The following is a 24,697-nucleotide window of genomic DNA, read 5'->3' on the forward strand; positions in this document are numbered from 1 at the left end:
GCTTTCTTATTGAATCCAGACATTTTGGATGTAAAGTATGACGTACACTTTCATCCCCAAGTAGCATCCCCGCCTTCTTCTCTCCCGGCTGGGATGTTCCGGGTCGGAAGGTTGTTGTTGTGCTTAGGAATCACTTTGAACTTGGCTTACAAGATGGCGGCGCCAGTCCTAACTGCTTTATTTAAAACTCCAAGTCCAACATCCAAACCTCGGTTATTTTAAAATTAAACATCTTGTCTCCTCAATGTGACCTCACGTTTGACTGGCGGTGTGTTGACTGTCAGAGGAGGCCTCCGTGCATGGTGGTGGATCTCTTCAACGACTTCCGCGATGGATCCAAGCTGTTGGACCTGCTGGAGGTGATGAGCAACCAACGCATCGTGAGTGGTCCTGCATGGCACACTAACGCTCACACTGAAGCACATGGTGATTGTCACGCTAAGTTTGATTGCTTGTTCCATCAGAGCCGCGAGCGAGGAAGAGGAACTTTCCAGCACAGGAGCAACATTGAGAAGGCCCTGGCCTTCCTCAGGCACAAATCAGTAAGGAACTAATCAACTATGTAGCATGGTGTGTCTGATTCAAACGTCTGATGTGATTTTAGATCAAACTGGTCAACATCAACGTTCCCGACATCATCGATGGCAAACCTTCCATCATCCTGGGCCTCATCTGGACCATCATCCTGCAGTATCACGTCAGTTTCAAACCACTTATGTCTCCATATTGGACGCCCTAATCTCTGGGAAGCCCTCCATTGACCGGAAAGTCTTTGTGTCTGGGCCACAGATCGAGGAGCTGGCCAGCGCACTATCCTTCAACTCCCGTCAGTCCTCCATGGAGTCCCTGGCCAGTCTGGACTCTCGCTCCACGTGGTCCAGCCGCTCAGCCAGCAGCAGTCCCGTCCCCTGCCGAGGCTCGCCCCTCCACGCCCGCTTCAGGGTGTCAGCCAAGAAGGCCCTTCTTCTGTGGGTCCGCGAGCAGTGCCACAGGTATGACGTTCTTCACACGTGGAAGAAAAGCTCAGGTCAACGTGATCTTCTCATGAGGTGTTTTCTTGCAGGGCCGGCTGTTCCGTCAACGTCAAGGACTTCAAGGGCAGCTGGCGGAGCGGCCTAGTTTTCCTTGCCATCTTGTACGCCCTCAGGTCCGACCTGGTGGATCTATCCAAAGCCAGAAGCAGGAGCAACAAGCAGAACCTGGAGGAGGCCTTCTGTGTGGCCGAGAGAGAGCTGAGGATCCCGCGGCTGCTGGAACCCGACGGTGAGGAAGCCCCGTTTGACATGTTGGCATGTTTACACTGGGATTGGCGGCTCAGTCCTTCACGTCCTCCTCTATGGACGTCTTTGTGGACGTGTCTTCTCAATCCGCCACAAGCTCCCATAAACATTTCTTCAAAGAGGTCCTTATGTGATTCCTACTTCCCACCGTGTCCGTGTCGCCTCCGGGCATCCTGGGGACCAGATGACGAACCAGCAGTCAGCTGGTCAGCCAGCTGCTTGTTTGCTACACTCTTCCATAAAACACTCGCTTGTTTCACTTTTGTGCTGCTTGTTAGCCACACAAGCATCTCCCATGGAGGCGGGGGGGCGGGGGGCGGGGGGGCTGCTTACTTAGCAAGCTTATAAAAATGCTCAAGTGACACCTTTAGCTTGTTATTGCGAGAGACGACACCGTGATGGCCGACTGTGATGATGTCCATGCAGATGTGGATGTTCGAGAGCCCGATGAGAAGTCCATCATGACCTACGTGGCCCAGTTCCTGCAGTATTCCAGAGACCTGCCCATCCCCGAGGAGGACGTGCAGGTCAGCGAACCTTTACACGCCGCCATGGCACGCAGTCATTACTCAGTACTTGATCAGGTTGCCATTTTGGTTAGCTAGGATCCTAACTAGGAAGGATGAGGAAAGATTGTGAGGTGATTTTTTTTGCAGAAAAACACTGTAACTGAGGCGGACGCTAACTGAGGCGCCACTGTATTCTTGTATTAACAACCTCTATCAAGGTTGCACTTTAATTGGAGGCTTGTAGTCATCTGAAGCGTCTTGCTCTACTTGCTTGGCACAATATTCCAGTTTGCTTCTTTTGTTTTGTTTTTGAGAGTCCGTGCTCTCGTTTCAGTCTCTCAACCCATCAGAAACCAGATTAAGATTCAGATTAAGATAACCTTAATCTTAAAACAGAAACCAGATCCATTTGTGCTTAAAGTCCACCGACCTCGTGGAACACATGGAAGATATTAAAATACTACACATTTATGTCAAAAATGTATGATGTTGATGATAATTTAACATTTTTTGTGTCGTACAAATGTACCGTATTTTCTAGACCAGGGGTCAGCAACCCGCGGCTCCAGAGCCGCATGTGGCTCTCCAGCCTCTTTGTTGCGGCTCCCTTTGCAATGCTTGAATATTTTTTAGCACCCGTGTGGTGAAAATGCACGTCTTTGTTATGAGTTTACAAAAATCCAACTTTGTGTGAGACCATGAATGCATCCTGACTGAGTTCTGACTGGTGACTGAATGAGCAGACAGGATGCTATCCAGTTCTCTCTGACAGGTTAACATGAAGGGAAATGAGTAATACTTTGAGTTATTTGAGTTATTAATTATTATTAATGAGTTATTTGACGATTCTAAAAAATAAATTAGAGCTCATTTAAAAACAAAAGTTTATCTCCAGTACTAGCAAGAGTACTCCAACTCGTCTTTTTTTTTCCCTCCAATGTTGTTTTAAACATACAACGTTTTGCAGCTCCAGGCTATTTTTCTTTAGTGGGCAAGTGGGTGAAATGGCTCTTTTCATAGTAAAGGTTGCCGACCCCTGTTCTAGACTATAAGTCGCTCGGGAGTATAATTCACACAAGGCCAAAAATGCATCATTAGGTAGAAAAAAACATACATAAGTCACACTGGAGTATAAGTGGTATTTTTTGCGAGTAATTTATTTTCCAAACTACTTGACCAAAACAGACATTAGGTCCTCTTGGAAGGCAAGTTGTAACAATAAAAGAATAGAGAACAGGCTGAATAGGTGTAAGATATGCTAACACAATGCTAATTCAGCTACACTAAAAATAAACATGAACACAAAAGGTGTCCAGTGTTTATGGAACATAAACACTTTTTTCATGTATAAGTCGCTCTGGAGTATAAGTGGCAGGAACAGCCAACCTATGAAATAAAGTGCGACTTATAGTCAGGAAAATATGGTACTTTAAATTGCAGAAAGAGCATACTACCAGTCTAAAGTTTGGATAAACTTGCTTATGCTAGTGAAGAGAGAAAAACTGGCAAAAATGAAGTGAATCTCAGCTGACATCTGGCTAGAGGTCCAGTACACACCGGACAGGTCCACTGTGCCATGAAGCAAAACTGCATTGGGCCTCATTGCGGTGTAGCGACTGTAGTAAAGTGGCCAGTCAGTTGCATTATTGGCTTTTGTTTGGACATTTGACGGCATCACGTATAGTTAAAGTGAAGCTTTTCCATCATTCTGCTCCAACATTGACTCCTCAGGATTGCTTCCTTCTTGTGTCTCCTCACAGACCCAATACTTGACTCCTCCAAAAGCTCCTTCTCCTCTCAGCCTCCCTGTGCACTATACGCCCGCTATCTCTGCTTCGCCACTGCGCCAGGTACCTCCCATCTTGCTTTGCTTCACCCCAGTCCGCCGCTTGTAGGTTGGCTCATTTCGGGCACGGTGGCGCCAGCGTGTGTGAGAGCATAACTTCTGGATGTGTTCATTAAAAACTCTTCTGGTTGCTAGGCGACACCCGAGCGTAAAGCACAGGAAGTGTCGTGCTGGCTGCTTCAGGCCTACGATGAGCTGCTGGAGGGCTGGGACTCCACCGAGGGCGAGAGCTACTCGGAACGTTACCACGTGAGCGCCGTCATTGTGTTGGAGTAAACACGCTGTGGAGTCGAGCGACAGTTGATCGATGTTCATGGTGCAGGTGTTCCAGACCTTTCTGGTGTCCTTCAATGAGCAGCGGCGCCCCATCATGCCCCTGCTGACCGCCATGAGACGAAGCGCCAAGCTGAGTGAGGAGCAGCGAGCCCTCAGGGAGGCGTGGGACGCCCTCACGGAGAAGGTCCATTCTGACCTCTTCTCCAACCCAGCTAGTATTTATCTATTTGTTGTTTTTAAATGGGAATGTTTATCGTTTTATTCCAAATGCAGCTACGGGACTACAAAATAGAGTTAGACGTGAGGCTACCGCCACCTCTGGACATGGTGGCACGCTGGCTGCTGAGAACCGAGGAGGTCCTGGCCGAGGAAGACGCTGACCCCCTGGACCATGGCCGGGCTGCGGACGAAGCCAAGGAGAAACAGGAGCAACTTAAGGTGACTGCTTCCCTGATGATTCCATCTTGGCTAATGGCTGGTTCCTCAAAGGTTCTGCTTTGGTACCCTGGGCATCTTAATGTAGACTGGACCTTGAGGGACACAAATGGACTCCCACTGTCTGTTGTTGTAGGTCTGCCTGGAAGAGATGCCCCAGCAAGTGAAGACTTTCCAGGCCTTCCAGAACCAGGATGATTACGGAAACATGTTGGTCCCTACTGAGAAGATGGAAGAGCTGAAGAGAAGGTGAGGATATACGTTCTTTTAGAACATCACCGAGTTTGAATAAAATGATGCAGATAGCACAGCTCTAGTCTGAGAGCTTGGTGCGAGATCCAGTCTATTTGTCCTCTAAAGGAGGAGGCGTGCCCAGAAAGGGATGGTTTGGCTCTTCATGGGGCCAACGTCGTTTGGGTGGCATCCCGTTCACTTTTAATGAAGGTCACTGACCCACCTGAAACCAAGGTGGCGGTGTCTTGTTTATGTGTTAGACGCCATGTTTGAACTGAATGTTTGAGGAAGGGATGAATTCCCGTCTCATTCCCGTCTCTTCTCTGTCCGGAATGTCCTCCTTTTGGTGCTCATAAGAGAGCTCTTTGTCATTGAGGTGCCCGTCTATGGTGGGTCCTGTCTTTAGGTCTACCATTCCAGTACACATTCTGACGCACACTAAAACTCCACTTTCAATGCCATGTTCCCAACAGCATTCCTAAGTAGACCGAGGACCCCCCCCCCCATTCATAGTTTAGATTTCCCATCACCTTTTTCCTCTCCAGGTTCACCGGCATACGGGTGACGGCCAAGTACCATGGCATCAAGCTGGAGTACCGTGAGGACCGTCACACGGTTTTGGATCTGCTGGGCCAGATCAGGACAAAAGTGCGTCTGTGGAAGAGGCCTTATCTTTCTCCAGAGGCTGTCAGAGTGCTGCTGCAGGAATGGCATGTGGGTGGTCTTCCTTGCACATTTTCACTTTTGGAACTCTTAAGTGTCACCTGTAAAACGTAGATGGGGTATTACTAGGAGGCCACCAGCCATGCATAGATCCACCAGGCTCCTGCTGATCCAGGAATGATTGTGTTTTGAATGTGTGTGGAACAGGAGCTGGTGAACACCCAAGAGCTACCTTCCATGTTGGAAGCAGCTCTTCATAAGTTGAAGCTGGTTGCTGAGAAATACGCAAGCAAGTCTGCCCTGGGTATGTCAATTCCTACATCAGTCTGGTCTGGCGAACAAAGGATGAAGAAAGGATCTGACGTCTGCATGCGTTGCAGCTGCAGACTACCACCATGTTTGTCAACAAGTGACGCAGCTCTCGGAGGACACGGCGGCGGTCCTGGTGGAGGTCACCTCAGCCAAGAGCACCATGGGACGGACTTTGACTGCTTGGGACTCCTACAGCGACGGGATCAGCTCCATGCAGGCGTGGCTAGAGCAGAGTTCAGCCCGCCAGAGCTACGATCCTCCATCAAAGGTTTTTACAGTCTTGATTGACAGGAATGGATTTTCTGTTCCGTGCCACAACTTTTTTTTCTACGTTCCACTTGAATGAAGGTGACATCCGAATCCCTGGATGAGTGGAGATCCCGACAGGCTCACCTGAACGAGGTGGCGAACTTCCTGATAGAGTCGAGCGACCCACACACCAGCAAGAGCCTGGCAGAGGAGCTCCACAAGCTCAATGTGAACTGGACCAAATGCATCCAGACAAATGCCTTGGTAGGTTTTTATTGAAAGGGAGCATTTCATGGCGATCTTCATATTGTAATCATGTCTGCTTGAGTGGCGCCATGCATACATACATGCATACATACGTGTATTTGGGCTGCATGACCTCATTGGTGTCTCACGTTGATGCTGACACATGTTGACATGACACAAACATTCCTGGTAAATGAGTTCCCATCAGTGAACAGAATTTGGTGGCTTTTCCAGGACAGCACAGATGAGTCTAATGCTGGGATCAAGACCAGACCTGAAGACCTCCAGGCTCTGGTCAGGGAGGCCAGTCTTCTACTCAAAGAGCCTCTTGACACAATGGCAGGTCCTTTACGCATCTACAGAAAAAGAATGCAGGTGAGGTATGACATTGACAGGATGGATGGATGGATGGATGGATGGACAGGATGGATGGATGGATGGCATGGACAGGATGGATGGATGGATGGACAGGATGGATGGATGGATGGACAGGATGGATGGATGGATGGATGGACAGGATGGATGGATGGATGGATGGAAGGATGGATGGATGGATGGATGGATGGACAGGATGGATGGATGGATGGATGGACAGGATGGATGGATGGATGTATGGATGGATGGATGGACAGGATGGATGGATGGATGGATGGCATTGACAGGATGGATGGATGGAAGGATGGATGGACAGGATGAATGGATGGATGGACAGGATGAATGGATGGATGGATGGACAGGATGAATGGATGGATGGATGGATGGACAGGATGGATGGATGGATGGCATTGACAGGATGGATGGATGGATGGACAGGATGGATGGAAGGATGGATGGACAGGATGGATGGATGGATGGCATTGACAGGATGGATGGATGGATGGATGGCATTGACAGGGTGGATGGATGATGGATAGATGATGGATGGAATTGACAGGATGGATGGATGATGGATGGCATTGACAGGATGGATGGATGGATGGATGGATGATGGATGGCATTGACAGGATGGATGATGGATGGCATTGACAGGATGGATGGATGGACAGGATGGATGATGGATGGATGGATGGATGGATGATGGATGGCATTGACAGGATGGATGGATGGATGGATGATGGATGGCATTGACAGGATGGATGGATGGATGGATGATGGATGGCATTGACAGGATGGATGGATGGATGGCATTGACAGGATGGATGGATGGATGGCATTGACAGGATGGATGGATGGATGGCATTGACAGGATGGATGGATGGACAGGATGGATGATGGATGGATGGATGGATGTGTGATTAGATTTTTGATGTCTTGCCGAACTTTGAAGCCGGTTTTCATATACTGTCTTGGTTATGGTAGCATATTGTAATAACTTAGTGCGTTGGCAAAGTGACCAAACGTTGCCACTCAGTCTCCATATCTTGAGTATGACTGCTAAATAATCCTGCTATAAAATGTATAAACTGTCTATAAAATGTATATTTTATTCATATTTTTGGGTGTCTTAATTAGATGATGATGACATGATTTCTTAGGAGCAAAACTGCTTCGTCTTTCGTACAATTGGGTTTTCGTCTGACCTTGAATTGCAAAAACGGAGAAACCAGGATACTAAAATGTAAATGTATATTTGTAGGCGTCATCTGTCCTACATTTGGTTAGCAACACTTGAACTCTTTGTCGTTTATCCTTCAGTTCTTACTGAGGAAGATAAAGGAAGTTGATGAGGAACCTCCTGATTCATCTTCGGAAGGTCCAGTTGATAAGTTCCAGAAACTGAAGATGGCCATGCCTCAGGTATGTTTCCTCTTTGGTGTCACCACAAGGTCAGTTGAAAGAAAGCAGCCCACCTTACTTAACTATCTTCTCCAACAGACCCAGCAGACTCTGTGCCAAGCAGAGCAAGTGTGTGCGGAGTTGCAGCACAGTGTCTCAGGTCTGGACAGTCGTCTGGCTGAGCTATTACTCTGGGAGACTGAGGCTAGGGACCTCTACCAGCTGCTGAGGGCCACAGAGCGACAGCAGCGGAGAGGCCAGGATCCAAGAGCTCGGGTGAGATGATCCACTGAGGAGGGGGCCATCGATTGGCCTGTTGATAACTATCTGTTGATAATTGTGGGACACCGTGTACTCCTTCAGGTCCTGATATCTCGTGGGCTCCAGTTGGAGGGTCAGGTGGTGACAGAAGATCAGGACCTTCAAGTATTAATAATGAAACATCAGAAGAGCTCCCCCATTCAGTACCTCCATGCGTCCACCATGCAAGAGCGTGTGAGGGCGGCGGTGGCTCAGTCGCAGGTTAGTAGACCGTTAGATGTTCATGGGTCTAGCTTGGTTTGAGAGACTTGAAGGCAGTTCCAGAAGGTCCATGCCAAAAAGAACGTGAGTGACATGGAGACGCTTGTTGTCGTTTTGTGTTTGGTGACTTATGCGACTTGCATTTCAGGAGGCGGTGGGTATGCTGAGCAGCTTGGGAGCCAGAAGAGACAGAAGCAGGAGCCCCACAAGGGAGCCCCCATCCAAAGTCTTCATTCAGGCTAAAACCAAGCCCCACCATCTAAGACAGTCTGACACTGGACCACCAGTCCAGGAGTGGGCTACCTTGCCGGAATGTCATCCCTCTCAAGAAGTATTTGTGCCAAAGATAGTGGTGCAGGAATACGGAGAAGAAGGGAGAAGTTCACCTCCACTGTCATTTAGTTCTATACAAGCAGCCATGCAGACCAGGCCACCACCAGCAGAAGGCCATTCTCAGGCCTGGACAGTAGTGACGGGACAGCAGCAGCAGACTGTGGAGGACACCCCGATACAGCAGCAGGAACTTAGAAGACCAAAGCCACAAGAGCCCAAGTATCAGCAACTGCAAATAGAAGTACGAGAAGAACAAGAGATGATTAAGAAAGAGACACAAGTATGGAAAGATGAGCGGCCGGTGGAGATTAAGGAAGTGGAGCAGTACGTCCAGGTCATGCCGCAGACAACTGCAGGACAGGAGCCGATGTCACCAGCAAAGAAACCTCTCAACTCACAAGAACTTCAATCCAAAAAGGCCCAGGCTTTGAAGAACCGCCCCTGGCTTCAAAGACCACTAGAACATGAACATCAAAGTCCAAATAAGGTTTCTGCTCAAGAACCAGTTCAGGCTACGCAGACACAGACAAATAAAGACATAATGGGTTCCAGCGAGGTTGCTCCTCACCATACAGGAACCCCCAGGACTCAGCCTGAAACCCAAGACGAGTCGGCTGGTCGGTCAACACAACAGAAGGAACAGCCAAGTGAACAACGGCAGAAACCACATATGCCAATTGTAGCAGCACAGCCGGATAAAGACACACCAGATGATCCAGTAGATCTTCCTCTTCGGCAAGCAAAGGTCAAAAGTCAGCCCCCAGCCGAAACGAGGTCTCAGGTTCAGCTACAGCCTCCGACCCATGGCCAAGTTTTAGCTCAAGGGCCGACCTGGGCTCAAGTCACACTTTTATCTCCCAGGCAGGCTCCTCCCCTGCAGGATCAAATTCAGCCGCCTGTCCCTTCCCACATTCAGCTTCGGAGTCACCCACAGTCCTGGTCCCCTGTCAGGCCGCCCTCCCCTAAACCACCAGCACAGATACAAAGTCAAACCCAAGAAATTGCTCACTCTCAGAGACATCCTCATTCGACTCAGCCGGACAACCAAGCGACGCTTCAACTTCAAAGTCATTCTCACCCAGAGACCCAAACTACAATCTATGAGGTTCCGCACCAAACCGCTGCTGCACCCATGGCTTCTACACCCATGGCTCCTGCACCCATGGCTCCTACACCCATGGCTCCTACACCCATGGCTCCTACACCCATGGCTCCTACACCCATGGCTCCTACACCCATGGCTCCTACACCCATGGCTCCTACACAAACCCAGCTCATGCCACAGACAGGGACCCAGCCCCAAACCAAACCTCAACCCACGGCCAAGATTCAACCAAATGCTCAGCCAAAGACCACGCCTGACAACCAAGCACAAAACTTAATTCAGCATCAGAGTCTTTCTCATCCACAGACCCAGACCCAAACCACTGCCAAGTCAATGAATCAACCCCAACTCAGTCCTGGATTCATGGCCCATGAGCCCAAAAAATCCCAAGCAAAGACACAACCTCAAAGGTATGCTCAGCCAATGGTCCAAACTCCTGAGCCCACAGCGGGGGTTCAAACACATCCTATGGCAAAGGTTCAGTCCCAGTCCCAGAAGCACGTTTACTCTGCAACACAATCACAAGCCAAAACTGAGACTGTGCCCCAGATTCAAGCACCAACTCAATCTCCATCACAGCCTCAAACCCTTGCCCATTCAAAACCTCAACCAGGTCTGACACAACCTTTGAAACAACACCACCCTCAAGGTCAACCGGTAGTCCAGCCTCATGGTCCCCCTTTGGCTCAATATCACACAATGTCTCAGTCAGCAGTCCAACACCAAGACCATATTGCCCCGGGCCACCTTGCCGCTTGGACCCATGGTAGCAGCTCCTCCTCAGGGTCCATGAAACATCCACAGGCTCCGGTGCAACCCCAGGTTTACCCTCAAAATGACCCCACGGCTCAGCAGTGGACACAAAATAAAGACACTGTCCAGCAAAGGCATCACATTTCCCAAACATATACTCAGCTAACGGGTCAAGTGTTGCAGTCTCAGGCTCCACAAGCACCACAGTGGGCTCAAGGGGGTCCGCAAAGACCTCAAATGGGGCCCACAGGGTATTCTAACATGGCACAATCATATAATCAGTCTCAGATGCAGATACACTCACACGCTCAACTCCAGACTCCAACAATATCCCAAACAAGACCCCCAAGTCAACAACAGACGCACATGCAAGCGTTTGATGCGACTCCAATGCAGACACAACCAGGCCTTAGTGGGAAGCAGGTGTGGATGCAGGTACCCCATCATTTCCAGTCCCACCCTTCTTACCCCCAGGGTCAGCAATATCCACCCGCTGAACATCAGCCCCAGACTAATATCCGTGCTCAGATACCTCAACAACTACATCATACCAATCTTCAGTACCTTCAACCTCATGGGCAGGACCAAGCCCAACCTCACATCAAGACACATTCACAAGCACAACCACAGATCCATCTGACCCAGCAAAATCCTCCGCTCCAACAGATCCCTCCCTTCAGACCGATAGCTCAGACACCAAACCAACCCCAGGCTCAATCGCTGTCACGATATATGCCTGAACCACCTCCAGCACCCCGACCCAAAATGCCATCACCAACTCAAACCATGGTTCATTCGCTACCGCAATGTAGACCTGAACCACAGATTCCACCACACCCTTCAGTTCAGTCACCCGCCCAACCCAAGGCCCAGTCACTGCCCTTATATCAACCAGAACCCCAGCCAGCTCCTCAACCCAAGACCCAGTCACTGCCCTTATATCAACCAGAACCGCAGCCAGCTCCTCAACCCAAGGCCCAGTCACTGCCCTTATATCAACCAGAACCACAGCCAGCTCCTCAACCCAAGGCTCAGCCTTCCACTCAAACCAAGGCTCAATCGTTGAAACAATATAAACCCGAAACCCAAATAGCGGCACATGTTCCACAACCCCAGCCAGCTCCTCAACCCAAAGTTCAACCTTCCACTCAAACCAAAGCTGCTCCTCAACCCAAAGTTCAACCTTCCAGTCAAACCAAGGCTCAATCATTTCCACATTGTATTGCAGAACCCCGACCACCCCAGCCGGCTCCTCAACCCAATTTGGCATCAACTCAAAGTAAAAGTCAATCCCTGCCACCCCAGCCGGCTCCTCAGCCCATACAGTTCTCACCAACGCAAGGCAGTGTAAAATCAATACCAGAACCTTCACCTGAACTCAAGATTCAGTCACCAGGACCTGAACCCGAGTCTCAATCGCAGTCACAGACCACTGTCCAGATTCCCCCTCCTTCCCAGTCCCATCCTCCAATTCAATCCACTCCACAATACACACAAAAACCATTCCAAGCGATTGTCCATTCCCAGGTCTGTGTGTCGCCTCAATCCCAAGCAGAGTCACCAGACCTGTGCTTCACACCTCCGGTCCTTGCTCAAGCACCCCCCCAAGCGTACTCAGAGGCCTATGCTAAAGCCCAGGCTTTGGCTAGGAACGGCTTTGAGGAGGCTAAGCACTGCCTGCAGGGCCACATCCTGGAGGCTATCACGATCTTCAAAGAGAAATGTATACCGGACCAGCAAGCATCGCTCACAGAAGTAAGGAGAATGATGGTTTTTCATAGATAGATGATCAATTATTCACAGCATACCAGTTGGACGCTGCTTTGCTTTCCACTTGAACAAATATTCATCTCCTCTGTAGACTCTGAAAACCCAGGATCCAGAATTACTGGAGGAATTTCTGAGAGCAGCCAAAGGCATGGAAGCCTTTTGTACACCTTCACAGCTAAAGGACATGGAGGTCTTCACTCAGTCTGTCAGGTCTCAGTGGGAGGTAGGGCTTTCTTCACAATGCAATTCCAGTGGAACCCTGGTTTTTGTCCTTAATCTTTAATTATGAACCCTGGTTTTGTCCTTAATCTTTAATTATGAATGAATCATGTATAATCATATGAAAAGTGAAAAGTGCACATCAATCACATTGTTTCCTTGTTTGACACGATGGGAGAATCTAACGAAACCAGCCAATATATCAGGAAAACAATATGGATCCCCACCAGTCTGCATGCCAAGTATCTGAAGAATGGAGAGCGTTTTGTTGACGTTGATTCTTCTGTCAACATCTACTAGTCTTGCTTCTCCTCGGCGGGAAGCTTTGCCCAAGCAAGCCACCAGCTGGAGGCCTTAAAGGAGCTGTGTGACATGCTGAGTCCCGAGGATGCTCATCGCCTTGCCCACACTCAGCTGAGGGAGTGCGAGAGCAGCCTGGCTGCCATCCAACGCCAGTTCAGTGGAGACCAGGAGGCTCCTCTGCCTGATTCAAGGTGAGTGTACGCAGGAGACCAGACTCAGTCAGTCCTCGAAGACTTTAACGATTGTTAAGCCATTCTATTTGTCACACGTGAAACGTTCTGTGCTTTCACTTCTGTCATTGTATGTCTGCAGGACTCCTGCTGGATTTGGTGTGGATCAGACCCTACAAAAAGAAACTAATGGAAAACCTCAAATCTCATCTGAGGTATCTGTCCATCACACCCACGTTTGCTTTTGTTTTGTTTTTTGCTGATGGAAAACCCCCTCCATGTGTTTGTAGGTGTCTCAAATAAAACTCCAAACAGCAACTGTGGAGCAAAAAGAGGTGAAAAAGCAGCCCCCCTTTGGGGAAGAAGTCATCAAAAAGGAAGCCTTGGAGAGGTAGATGGAGCTTAGATGCTGTCATGATGGAACGTTCCTGGTTGAGGTCCGGGTGTTCGGTTGACGCATAGGGCCTTTGTTCAAACACTTTCCAGATACGATAACTTCAAGAAGTCTCTGCAAGTCCAGCTGTCGAAAAACGAACAGAGCATCAATGAGGTTCCATCAGACTCTGTGACCCTAAAAGGTCTTCACTCACGCCTCCAGGAAATACAGGTACTGGGTCAGCATGGACATGGTCCTGGTGGACCACAAGTTGAACTAATCCAGTCTTCTTTTTTAGTTCTTGAGGCAAGAGACAGAATCTTTGTGGTCAGAGTTTGCCAACCAGTGCTCCCAGTTGAGTGGAGACGATGGTGTGGAGCAGGAGAAACTGGAGCTTGAGGATCAGTGGCGGGCCCAACAGTCCAACCTTCAGAGGAGAGGAAGCTCGCTGGGTGCCGCCCTCAGACAGATTGACTCGACAGAGAACCACATGGTGGATTTCAGCGAGCGCCTGGACCGCTACCTGAGACAACCCAAGGACGTCACTGCCTTCACGTTGTCAAACACCAACATCCTGAAGGACATCAAGGTCCTCTGTCTGGTCCGGTCTGTCGGAGTCTGTCACTCTGTAGCAGATTCTAATCCATCTCCTTCTTCTTCTTCTCCATTAGGAACTGGATGAAAATATCCAGAGTGAACTGGATCAGCTTTCCCGTCTGGAGCCTGAATCCAGCAACCTGGATCCCAGAGACTGCTTAACTCTCTCCCGTGAGGTGGATGCCCACAGAAGCAGCCTGGATCAGCTCCGCCAACAAGTTCGCAAGAGTGAGGCAGCTGCTCGCGCTCTGGACCGCTTCCTCATGTCACTCCGCACCTTAGAGGAGGACATCGCCGGAGTCCAGGGAGTCCAGGGAGTCCAGGGAGTCCAGGGAGCCCCGTGCGGTGATGCCACCGTCTGGCAGGACCGTCGTGCCAAGCTGACTCTCATTAGGCAGAGCGTGGACAGTCTGAAAGACAAAGCTCCGCAGCTAGATCTTCTGCTGCAGGGGGCCCGGCTGACGGTAACCAGGGATGGTTCTCCTGCATCCTGCCTGGACATGGTCAGTGTCCTGCTGAAGAAGCTGGAAGAGGCTGACACTGGACTTGTGGGACAGCAGCAGATCCACAAGAAGGAAACCCAGAGCAAATCGTTGGGATTGAGGAGGAGGGCCCTGTTGGGAGAAGTGAGGAAGCTCCAGGAAGCCATGGAAGCACGAGGCCTGACGGAGGCCACCGTGCCAGCAGTGCAACAGAGGTATTGTTGGGTCTTTAGCAGGACCAGTTGCTACCATTGGTCATTCAATTCTTTGCTTTCTTCTCAGGCTGCGGGCTCTGTCTGATTTGGAGGACCAGCTGAAGACTCAGAACGCAGAGCTGCAAGGTCTCAGGGAACTTCCTGAATGTCAAGATCTCCTTGAGGAACTGGACACCGAATACAAGCAGGCTGAAACATCCTTGACGGACAGGTATGTTTGCTTCATGGAACGTGAACATGGCTTGATGCGGTGACGAAGATGTACATGACCATCAGGAAGCAGCAGTGCAGCATCCTGCTGGAGCTGCTCAAGACCTTCCAGAGCTGCCGCAGTCAGCTGAGCAACACCATGCAGAGAGCCGAGCAGACCATCTCTGAGCACACCTCCTACATGGGCAAAGACAACCTTCACAGGATTATAACCAAGGTGAGGCACGTCCTGCTCACAGTGAGTTTAAGTGCGGTTCTCATGAGTCCACTTGAGCAGGTCCAGGATATTAAGAAGGAGCTGAGTGGCCTCGGTGAGAAGATGGATGAGATCAGGGCCGTTTGTAGGCAGCTGCAGACCACGCTCAAGAAGTTTCCTGACTGCCGGGAGGTTCCGTTTGAAGCTGAGGCTGACACGCTGATGGACAACTGGCTGGATGTAAGTGTCATGTGATCTGGATCAGGACAAAATCCAGATTAGAATCTGGCGTTGTCTTGATCTGACTTGGCAACAATGTGATGGAAGATGTTCTGTGGTGATATTCCACGTTTCCTACGCAGATGACGGAGAAAACAGACAGTTACATGGACAACCTTCAGGTGGGCTTGGAACTGTGGGACAAGCAGTTGATGCTGGGAGGAGAGATCGATGGCTGGGCGGCCACCAAACTGGCGCTCTTTGCGGAGAGCCACCCCTTCTACAACCACCAGCAAGTCATGGCCATGAAGGTGCGAGTCAAACACTGCAGGAACCCAAGTGTATTTGTAAGAAAAGACAAACCCATGTCAAACGTGACCATGTAGGAGGAGATCCAAGCCCACGAGGAGAACATCCAACATTTCCACAAGAAGTCTGAGGAGATCCAGGAAATGCTTGAAAGCCAGGACGCTCCACTGGAGCTACAAGTGAGTAGAAACGGGGTGATGGATGACTCGGTCGTGTAACCCATGTGATCTCCTTGGCCTGCAGGTGATGGAAACACAGCTGAGGAAGAGGATGGAGCAGGTGAAGGAGTTGTTTGCAGACTGCACTGACGTGTTTGAGGAGCTGATGGTGGTGAAGAAACATCTAGAAGAAAAGATAGAGGGGTGTCTGGCAGCCATCGAGAACATCCAGTCTTCTGTCAGTCAGGTCCAGGCCTCAGAACCAAAGGCGGAGACCCAGATTCAGGTGCTCAGCTTTACATCTGACTGACTGTTTTACATGATCTTTATTGTGTTTAAAAATGTTATGAATTGAAAGACTTCCAGTGAATTGAAGTGAATGAATGACGGAGTAATTTCTGTGCTGCAGGATTTGTGCGCCAACCTGGAGAAGCAGGAGGAGCAGGCGGAGTCGGTGCTGCGTGAGATGGCCCTGGTCACCAGTGTGGCCAGTCCCCAGGTGCTGGAGACGCTTTCGGCGGACTGCGGCCGACTGACAGACGCCATCGCCCGCACCAAAGACATGATCCAGCGGAAGAGAGAGGAGCGGCACGAAGGCTTGCTCAAGGTCATTGAAGGTCAGTTCAACTGAAACGTCTCGCTATTTCTTCTATGCAGTATTCACCAGGATTCTGCTGGCCAATGAGCTGCTGCACCAATTGTCTTCTGCAGATGAGAGACAGTCATTTGAGGACTGGTTCCAGGATCTGCAGTTGGCCGTCAATGAGTGCTTTGAGAACCCGGAGAGCCGATCCCATGTGGAAACATCTTTGCAAAGACTGACAGTGAGTGGACCAGCACAGTTTCCTACAAGCTGTGATGGAAATGGACAAGAAGAAGATCCTCTTTGGTCTCTCAGGGCTCCTTGAAGTCCAACGATGCCGAACGACGTCTGGACCAGCTGAGAGAGAACCTGGACAGAGGTCGGCAGCAGTTTGATGATCAGCAGCTAAGCGAGTTCAGCAACTGGCTACAGGAGCAGCGCGAGGAGGTGCTCACGTTCAATAGCCACTGTCTGAACCGGCAGAAACAGATGGAGGCTCTTCACTCAGACTTGATCAGGTATACGGTCCAAAGCCATGAAAGACTTAAAGCTGCTATGATTCGCGGATGATACCACTGCTTTTTGTTCCGGGGGGAGTCCAGACCACATCATTAGAGAAGAAATGGTCACACTAAAAAGATGGTTTGATGATAAACTGAAGTAAAACTAGTACCCATTATGTCATTGTTTCGTCATATCACCTCGTACTTCGGTATGTGACAAAAAGTTTTAAAAATTTAAAAAATTAAAAAAAAAACTTAAACTATATTGGGAAAGCAGTACTTTGTACTTTGGTACGTGACAAAATAAATAAATAAAATAAAAATCATAAAAATAATAACAAATTCATAAATAAACAAGGTAAAAAATAAAAACACTTAATTTATATTATGGAAAGCAGGAAGTGAACAAATGTAAGTAGGGTTTAATAAGCTTTGCTTCTTCCTACTCCTTTTGGACATGTGGAACTGGGAACTGATTATGGGATGCATTCAATTGGAATCTGATGCATGTTCAAATGAAATAAAACCATTACCATTAGCATTAGCATTACCATTAGCATTACCATTAGCATTACCATTAGCATTAGCATTACCATTAGCATTAGCATTACCATTAGCATTACCATTAGCATTACCATTAGCATTACCATTAGCATTACCATTAGCATTAGCATTACCATTACCATTAGCATTACCATTAGCATTAGCATTACCATTACTATTAGCATTAGCATTACCATTAGCATTAGCATTACCATTACCAGATGATTCTAACCTCACACACCGTAAGCGATGAACAGTCTTTCCTGATTGTCCTTCCTTCCTGCTCCAGTCTGCAGACACTCCATGACAGCTTCCACAACTGGCTGCAGGGAAAAGAGAAAGAAGACATAACGCCACCTGAGGCCAAACATCTGCTCAAGGACCTCCAGGACAGGAGGTGATCACAGAGACTCCATTATGTCATCATCATTGTTCACCACACAAAGGTCTTTATGATTCATATCAGCGCTGAAGAGGTCCAACATGACCCCTAGTGGTCGTGAGCGGGACAGCCATAGCATCAGCCCAATCTTATTGGACGCATCATGGTGCTCTAAGGCGATGTCATCATTGCCTTTGTGTCTATGATCTATGATCTCAGCTTTGATGTTCTACCACTTTGGGCTGAGAAAAGCAAAGCGTTGTCAATGATCGTGTTTGAATCCACTCAGAAGTTGAACATTATCGTTAAGCCTCTTATTGGGTCTCCTTGCCTTTGGCAGCCAAAGAGCAGACGCCCTCGTTGAGCTCCTAGCTTCACTACGCAGGCAGGGCGTCAGAGCGGACAGACTCCTGAAGGACGGAGACAACGTGTTGGAGCGCTACCGGAAGCTGGAGGCCAAGCTAGGAGCACAGGCAGAGGCCCACAGCAAGTTGGAGGCGGAACTGGAGCGGTTTCAAGTCCAAGCTCAGAGCGCCAGAACCTGGTTTAAAGACCTCCTGCAGCCCCTCACCATAGCAGAGGGAGTCCAGCGGTGCCAGGAGATGAGCCACAAAGCCGAGGTAAAAATGTACATACTGTATATACTTAGGTAGTATCCGTACTTAATGCACAACACATGCTCTCCTTTTCGCCACCAGGCTGTCCTGACCACAAAAGCCGATGGAGACTCCAAGGTGAACCATCTCCGATGTCAGAGCCAGAGTCTTTGTGAGCAGGAGCAGCTGGAGCCCAGCAGGAAACAGGAAGTCCAGCGCTCGTTCAGAGATGCGGAGGAGGAGTGGCAGGCTGTCCTCCAGGCGGCTGAGGACGCCCTCAACAAGGCGGAGACGCAAGCTCGCTTAGATGGAGAAGTGGATGCTTTCAAAGTCCAGAGCCACAGCTTGCAGACCTGGATCAGCGACTTGGAGGAGGATCTCACGTCTCCTGGTGGCTGCACGGATGAAAAGCTTCATGTGAGTTGAACACGTCCATGAGAGTACCTGGAGATAAACTAGTATTCCTGATGCCAGTACTTATGCTAGTACATCATGACAATAAAGTATTTGGGTCTTGCGTGTTTTTGGTGCCATCAGGACCTTCTGCTTATCAAACCTGACATGGAGATGAAGCTCCAGCATCTAAAGGGGCGGTGCCAGACCATGTGCAGCAACGTGGATTTGGATGAAGGCTTCCGTCAGGAGGTCCAGGAGACAATGGGACGCACGGAGGAGCGGTGGAGGAGGGTGACGGCGGCTGTTGAGGAGGTGCAGACTGCAGCCGCCATGGAGACGGAGATGGCTGCACTGCGAAGTCGCACAGAGAGGACTCAGACCTGGATCAGGGAGCTGAGGCACAAGCTCCTGTCGCTCGGGAGCCACATGGAACTCCAGGAAAGACTCCAAGTTACTCAGGTGCCTTCACCAAGCCGTGTCTCCTGTAGCAGGGTTTGTGTTGTAGCTGAAGTAATCTTCTCCGCTTGTAGGCTGTCATGGCTGCCCAACCTGAGGGCCAATCCAAAGTTCTGGACCTGAAGAAGGACGTGGAACATCTGTTTGAGAAGCTGGAGGAGAACAGGAGACCTGAGGTAGCACAGCTGGTCAAGGACGTGGAGCAGCAATGGAGGTCTGTCCTGCAGACCTGCAAAGACGCCGAACTGCGAGGTTTTGCTGATGACTTTGAGGGTCAGCGTAAGAAGACGCAGGCGTGGGTGAGGGAGCAGGAGAGGCAGCTCCAGTCCGTCAGCGTCCATGCTCCGCTGGAAGAGAGACGCCGCACAGCCCAGGTTTGTTTTGGTATCAATGCTGATTTCGTCTGACCTTTTGGAGTGGGTTCCTGGAAGGAATGTTCCTCTGTAGTGCTCTCCATGATGTCTTAGTTCCTTCAGACGACCCACCTCCTCATCTTCTCGATACGAGTGGATATAAGACACATTTGGATGAACGTTGTTTCCAGGACGTACTGCAGTCCAAACCTGATGGCGACTGTCAGGTGAACAACCTGAGGAGGCGGGGCCAGAGTCTCTGTGACCGTCAGGATGTGGAAGAGGGTAAGAAAGGTCAAGTCCAGCAGATGGTCCGAGACACGGAGGAGCAGTGGAGGAACGTTGTGCAGGCCGCCAGAAAGCTGGAACAGGACGCAGAAGCTGAGCTGAACCAGGAGATGGAGAGGAGAGAGTTGGAGGTGAAGAAGCTTTAGCGTGGACTTATGAGACCCTTATCACCTCCCCAGACGCCATCCTGGACGTCATCATGGAATTGTCTTTTGTTTTTTAGCTGGCAGATTTGAAAAGCCTTCATCTGGAAACCAGCAACTGGCTTTCAGACCTCCAGCATCAGCTAGGTTCCCTAACCGGTCAAGATAGACAACACGCCGCACAGGTGAGGCAATCAGGAGTGTTGGTGTCTACGTTGTGTGGAACATGATGGTCATCTTGGACCACGTATGTTTTCTCCTCAGACCATTATCGGTTGCAAGTCTGAGGCGGATGCTAAACTCCAGGAGATGAAGAGACGCTGCCAGGCTTTGGACGCTGACGAGCTGGAGCAGCACCTTCATCTGCAGCACCTGCATCTTCAGCAGATGGTCCAGGACTTAGAGGACCGCTGGACTGAGACCCTCCACGGTGCCAAAGAGATTGTGGACGCGGCGGAGAAGCAAAGCGCTCTGCAATGTCAGCTGAGGAAGCACCAGGAGAGCAGGGAGGAAGTCCAAGCCTGGCTGGAAGAAAAGCGACGGGACCTTCATGCCCTCAACTGTCCCAAAGATCCTGAAAGGACCATAAGCACCGCACAGGTCAGCCATGGAATAGTAGTAGACATTTGAAGGTAGTAGTAGACATTTGAAGGTAGTAGTAGACATTTGAAGGTAGTAGTAGACATTTGAAGGTAGTAGTAGACATTTGAAGGTAGTACTAGACATCTGAAGGTAGTAGTAGACATCTGAAGGTAGTAGTATGACATTTGAAGGTAGTAGTAGACATTTGAAGGTAGTAGTAGACATTTGAAGGTAGTAGTAGACGTTTGAAGGTAGTAGTAGACGTTTGAAGGTAGTAGTAGACATTTGAAGGTAGTAGTAGACATCTGAAGGTAGTAGTAGACATTTGAAGGTAGTAGTAGACATCTGAAGGTAGTAGTAGACATTTGAAGGTAGTAGTAGACATTTGAAGGTAATGGTAGACATTTGAAGGTAGTAGTAGACATTTGAAGGTAGTAGTAGACATCTGAAGGTAGTAGTAGACATTTGAAGGTAGTAGTAGACATCTGAAGGTAGTAGTAGACATTTGAAGGTAGTAGTAGACATCTGAAGGTAGTAGTAGACATCTGAAGGTAGTAGTAGACATTTGAAGGTAGTAGTAGACATTTGAAGGTAGTAGTAGACATCTGAAGGTAGTAGTAGACATCTGAAGGTAGTAGTAGACATTTGAAGGTAGTAGTAGACATCTGAAGGTAGTAGTAGACATTTGAAGGTAGTAGTAGACATCTGAAGGTAGTAGTAGACATTTGAAGGTAGTAGTAGACATTTGAAGGTAGTAGTAGACATTTGAAGGTAGTAGTAGACATCTGAAGGTAGTAGTAGACATTTGAAGGTAGTAGTAGACATCTGAAGGTAGTAGTAGACATCTGAAGGTAGTAGTAGACATTTGAAGGTAGTAGTAGACATTTGAAGGTAGTAGTAGACATCTGAAGGTAGTAGTAGACATTTGAAGGTAGTAGTAGACATTTGAAGGTAGTAGTAGACATTTGAAGGTAGTAGTAGACATCTGAAGGTAGTAGTAGACATCTGAAGGTAGTAGTAGACATCTGAAGGTAGTAGTAGACATCTGAAGGTAGTAGTAGACATCTGAAGGTAGTAGTAGACATCTGAAGGTAGTAGTAGACATTTGAAGGTAGTAGTAGACATCTGAAGGTAGTAGTAGACATCTGAAGGTAGTAGTAGACATCTGAAGGTAGTAGTAGACATTTGAAGGTAGTAGTAGACATCTGAAGGTAGTAGTAGACATTTGAAGGTAGTAGTAGACATTTGAAGGTAGTAGTAGACATTTGAAGGTAGTAGTAGACATTTGAAGGTAGTAGTAGACATTTGAAGGTAGTAGTAGACATTTGAAGGTAGTAGTAGACGTTTGAAGGTAGTAGTAGACATCTGAAGGTAGTAGTAGACATTTGAAGGTAGTAGTAGACATTTGAAGGTAGTAGTAGACATCTGAAGGTAGTAGTAGACATTTGAAGGTAGTAGTAGACATCTGAAGGTAGTAGTAGACATTTGAAGGTAGTAGTAGACATTTGAAGGTAGTAGTAGACATCTGAAGGTAGTAGTAGACGTTTGAAGGTAGTAGTAGACATTTGAAGGTAGTAGTAGACATTTGAAGGTAGTAGTAGACATTTGAAGGTAGTAGTAGACATTTGAAGGTAGTAGTAGACATTTGAAGGTAGTAGTATGACATTTGAAGGTAGTAGTAGACATTTGAAGGTAGTAGTAGACATTTGAAGGTAGTAGTAGACATTTGAAGGTAGTAGTAGACATCTGAAGGTAGTAGTAGACATTTGAAGGTAGTAGTAGACATTTGAAGGTAGTAGTAGACATTTGAAGGTAGTAGTAGACATTTGAAGGTAGTAGTAGACATTTGAAGGTAGTAGTAGACATTTGAAGGTAGTAGTAGACATTTGAAGGTAGTAGTAGACGTTTGAAGGTATCTGTCGTCTGCACCCAGGACATCCTGAGCTCCAAACCAAACGGAGACTGCCGGCTGGCCGAGCTGAGAAGACAAAGTCGCAGTCTGTGTGACCACGAGGACGTGGAGGACGCTGCCAGACGGGAGTCTGAACAAGCGCTCACAGATTTAGAGGAGCAGTGGAGGACGTTGCTCCACGATGCTGAGGACTCCCTGAAGAAAGCAGAGCTTCTGTATTCACTCTCCAGGGAGCTGCAAGCCTTCTTCAGCCAGGCGGCCAGCACTGGGGCCTTGTTGGAGGATCTGCACACTCAGCTGGAGACCACCGGGACAGGCACCGAAGGCAGCCAAGTCCAGATGGAGGACAGACTGAATACCATACGGGTGAGCTCCTCTTTTTACCCCAAATATTAGTTTTACCAAGCAGGAATATTCATCTTATACTTACATGAAGTACTTTACTCAGGCTGTACACAGTCATTGTGTTTTCAACTTGAATGGCAATATTGGAATATGACCAATCATATATGAATATGATTGGACATCCCTACTGTTAAATATCGGAATATATGATTGACATCCCTACTGTTAAATATCGGAATATATGATTGACATCCCTACTGTTAAATATCAGAAGATATGATTGACATCCCTCCTATTAAATATCAGAAGATATGATTGACATCCCTCCTGTTAAATATCAGAAGATATGATTGGACATCCCTACTGTTAAATATCAGAAGATATGATTGGACATCCCTACTGTTAAATATCAGAAGATATGATTGACATCCCTACTGTTAAATATCAGAAGATATGATTGACATCCCTACTGTTAAATATCAGAAGATATGATTGACATCCCTACTGTTAAATATGGGAAGATATGATTGACATCCCTCCTATTAAATATCAGAAGATATGATTGACATCCCTACTGTTAAATATGGGAAGATATGATTGACATCCCTCCTATTAAATATCAGAAGATATGATTGACATCCCTCCTGTTAAATATCAGAAGATATGATTGACATCCCTACTGTTAAATATCAGAAGATATGATTGACATCCCTACTGTTAAATATCAGAAGATATGATTGACATCCCTCCTGTTAAATATCAGAAGATATGATTGACATCCCTCCTGTTAAATATCAGAAGATGTGATTGACATCCCTACTGTTAAATATCAGAACATATGATTGACATCCCTACTGTTAAATATCAGAAGATATGATTGACATCCCTACTGTTAAATATCAGAAGATATGATTGACATCCCTACTGTTAAATATCAGAAGATATGATTGACATCCCTACTGTTAAATATCAGAAGATATGATTGGACATCCCTCCTGTTAAATATCAGAAGATATGATTGACATCCCTACTGTTAAATATCAGAAGATATGATTGACATCCCTACTGTTAAATATCAGAAGATATGATTGACATCCCTCCTGTTAAATATCAGAAGATATGATTGACATCCCTACTGTTAAATATCAGAAGATATGATTGACATCCCTACTGTTAAATATCAGAAGATATGATTGACATCCCTACTGTTAAATATCAGAAGATATGATTGACATCCCTACTGTTAAATATGGGAAGATATGATTGACATCCCTACTGTTAAATATCAGAAGATATGATTGACATCCCTACTGTTAAATATCAGAAGATATGATTTACATCCCTACTGTTAAATATCAGAAGATATGATTGACATCCCTACTGTTAAATATCAGAAGATATGATTGACATCCCTACTGTTAAATATCAGAAGATATGATTGACATCCCTACTGTTAAATATCAGAAGATATGATTGACAGCCCTCCTGTTAAATATCAGAAGATATGATTGACATCCCTCCTGTTAAATATCAGAAGATATGATTGACATCCCTACTGTTAAATATCAGAAGATATGATTGACATCCCTACTGTTAAATATCAGAAGATATGATTGACATCCCTCCTGTTAAATATCAGAAGATATGATTGGACATCCCTCCTGTTAAATATCAGAAGATATGATTGGACATCCCTCCTGTTAAATATCAGAAGATATGATTGGACATCCCTACTGTTAAATATCAGAAGATATGATTGACATCCCTACTGTTAAATATCAGAAGATATGATTGACATCCCTACTGTTAAATATCAGAAGATATGATTGACATCCCTCCTGTTAAATATCAG

General features: G+C 47.6%; 1 protein-coding gene across 1 annotated transcript in view; it reads left to right on the forward strand.

Moving 5' to 3' along the window:
* LOC131140714 (uncharacterized) overlaps positions 1 to 24,697 on the forward strand; it is a 72,425-nt gene that overhangs the window by 9,449 nt on the left and 38,279 nt on the right. The window contains exons 5-49 of the mRNA XM_058091380.1: positions 285 to 380; positions 465 to 542; positions 605 to 697; positions 790 to 992; positions 1,064 to 1,263; positions 1,707 to 1,807; positions 3,550 to 3,639; positions 3,771 to 3,884; positions 3,958 to 4,095; positions 4,185 to 4,349; positions 4,483 to 4,595; positions 5,126 to 5,294; positions 5,451 to 5,547; positions 5,624 to 5,823; positions 5,904 to 6,068; positions 6,285 to 6,425; positions 7,746 to 7,847; positions 7,926 to 8,102; positions 8,190 to 8,348; positions 8,497 to 12,294; positions 12,401 to 12,532; positions 12,829 to 13,022; positions 13,144 to 13,216; positions 13,292 to 13,392; positions 13,488 to 13,608; positions 13,676 to 13,966; positions 14,049 to 14,671; positions 14,739 to 14,882; positions 14,948 to 15,098; positions 15,159 to 15,317; positions 15,440 to 15,607; positions 15,683 to 15,784; positions 15,849 to 16,049; positions 16,173 to 16,380; positions 16,475 to 16,587; positions 16,662 to 16,864; positions 17,682 to 17,789; positions 18,115 to 18,394; positions 18,473 to 18,787; positions 18,908 to 19,225; positions 19,297 to 19,596; positions 19,767 to 19,994; positions 20,087 to 20,191; positions 20,271 to 20,606; positions 22,522 to 22,866. Of these exons, the coding sequence (XP_057947363.1) occupies positions 285 to 380; positions 465 to 542; positions 605 to 697; positions 790 to 992; positions 1,064 to 1,263; positions 1,707 to 1,807; positions 3,550 to 3,639; positions 3,771 to 3,884; positions 3,958 to 4,095; positions 4,185 to 4,349; positions 4,483 to 4,595; positions 5,126 to 5,294; positions 5,451 to 5,547; positions 5,624 to 5,823; positions 5,904 to 6,068; positions 6,285 to 6,425; positions 7,746 to 7,847; positions 7,926 to 8,102; positions 8,190 to 8,348; positions 8,497 to 12,294; positions 12,401 to 12,532; positions 12,829 to 13,022; positions 13,144 to 13,216; positions 13,292 to 13,392; positions 13,488 to 13,608; positions 13,676 to 13,966; positions 14,049 to 14,671; positions 14,739 to 14,882; positions 14,948 to 15,098; positions 15,159 to 15,317; positions 15,440 to 15,607; positions 15,683 to 15,784; positions 15,849 to 16,049; positions 16,173 to 16,380; positions 16,475 to 16,587; positions 16,662 to 16,864; positions 17,682 to 17,789; positions 18,115 to 18,394; positions 18,473 to 18,787; positions 18,908 to 19,225; positions 19,297 to 19,596; positions 19,767 to 19,994; positions 20,087 to 20,191; positions 20,271 to 20,606; positions 22,522 to 22,866 (11,718 nt within the window). The remainder of the gene's footprint in view (positions 1 to 284; positions 381 to 464; positions 543 to 604; positions 698 to 789; positions 993 to 1,063; positions 1,264 to 1,706; positions 1,808 to 3,549; positions 3,640 to 3,770; positions 3,885 to 3,957; positions 4,096 to 4,184; positions 4,350 to 4,482; positions 4,596 to 5,125; positions 5,295 to 5,450; positions 5,548 to 5,623; positions 5,824 to 5,903; positions 6,069 to 6,284; positions 6,426 to 7,745; positions 7,848 to 7,925; positions 8,103 to 8,189; positions 8,349 to 8,496; positions 12,295 to 12,400; positions 12,533 to 12,828; positions 13,023 to 13,143; positions 13,217 to 13,291; positions 13,393 to 13,487; positions 13,609 to 13,675; positions 13,967 to 14,048; positions 14,672 to 14,738; positions 14,883 to 14,947; positions 15,099 to 15,158; positions 15,318 to 15,439; positions 15,608 to 15,682; positions 15,785 to 15,848; positions 16,050 to 16,172; positions 16,381 to 16,474; positions 16,588 to 16,661; positions 16,865 to 17,681; positions 17,790 to 18,114; positions 18,395 to 18,472; positions 18,788 to 18,907; positions 19,226 to 19,296; positions 19,597 to 19,766; positions 19,995 to 20,086; positions 20,192 to 20,270; positions 20,607 to 22,521; positions 22,867 to 24,697) is intronic.

This window comes from Doryrhamphus excisus, chromosome 13, assembly GCF_030265055.1.
Source record: "Doryrhamphus excisus isolate RoL2022-K1 chromosome 13, RoL_Dexc_1.0, whole genome shotgun sequence".
Classification (NCBI taxonomy): Eukaryota; Metazoa; Chordata; class Actinopteri; order Syngnathiformes; family Syngnathidae; genus Doryrhamphus; species Doryrhamphus excisus.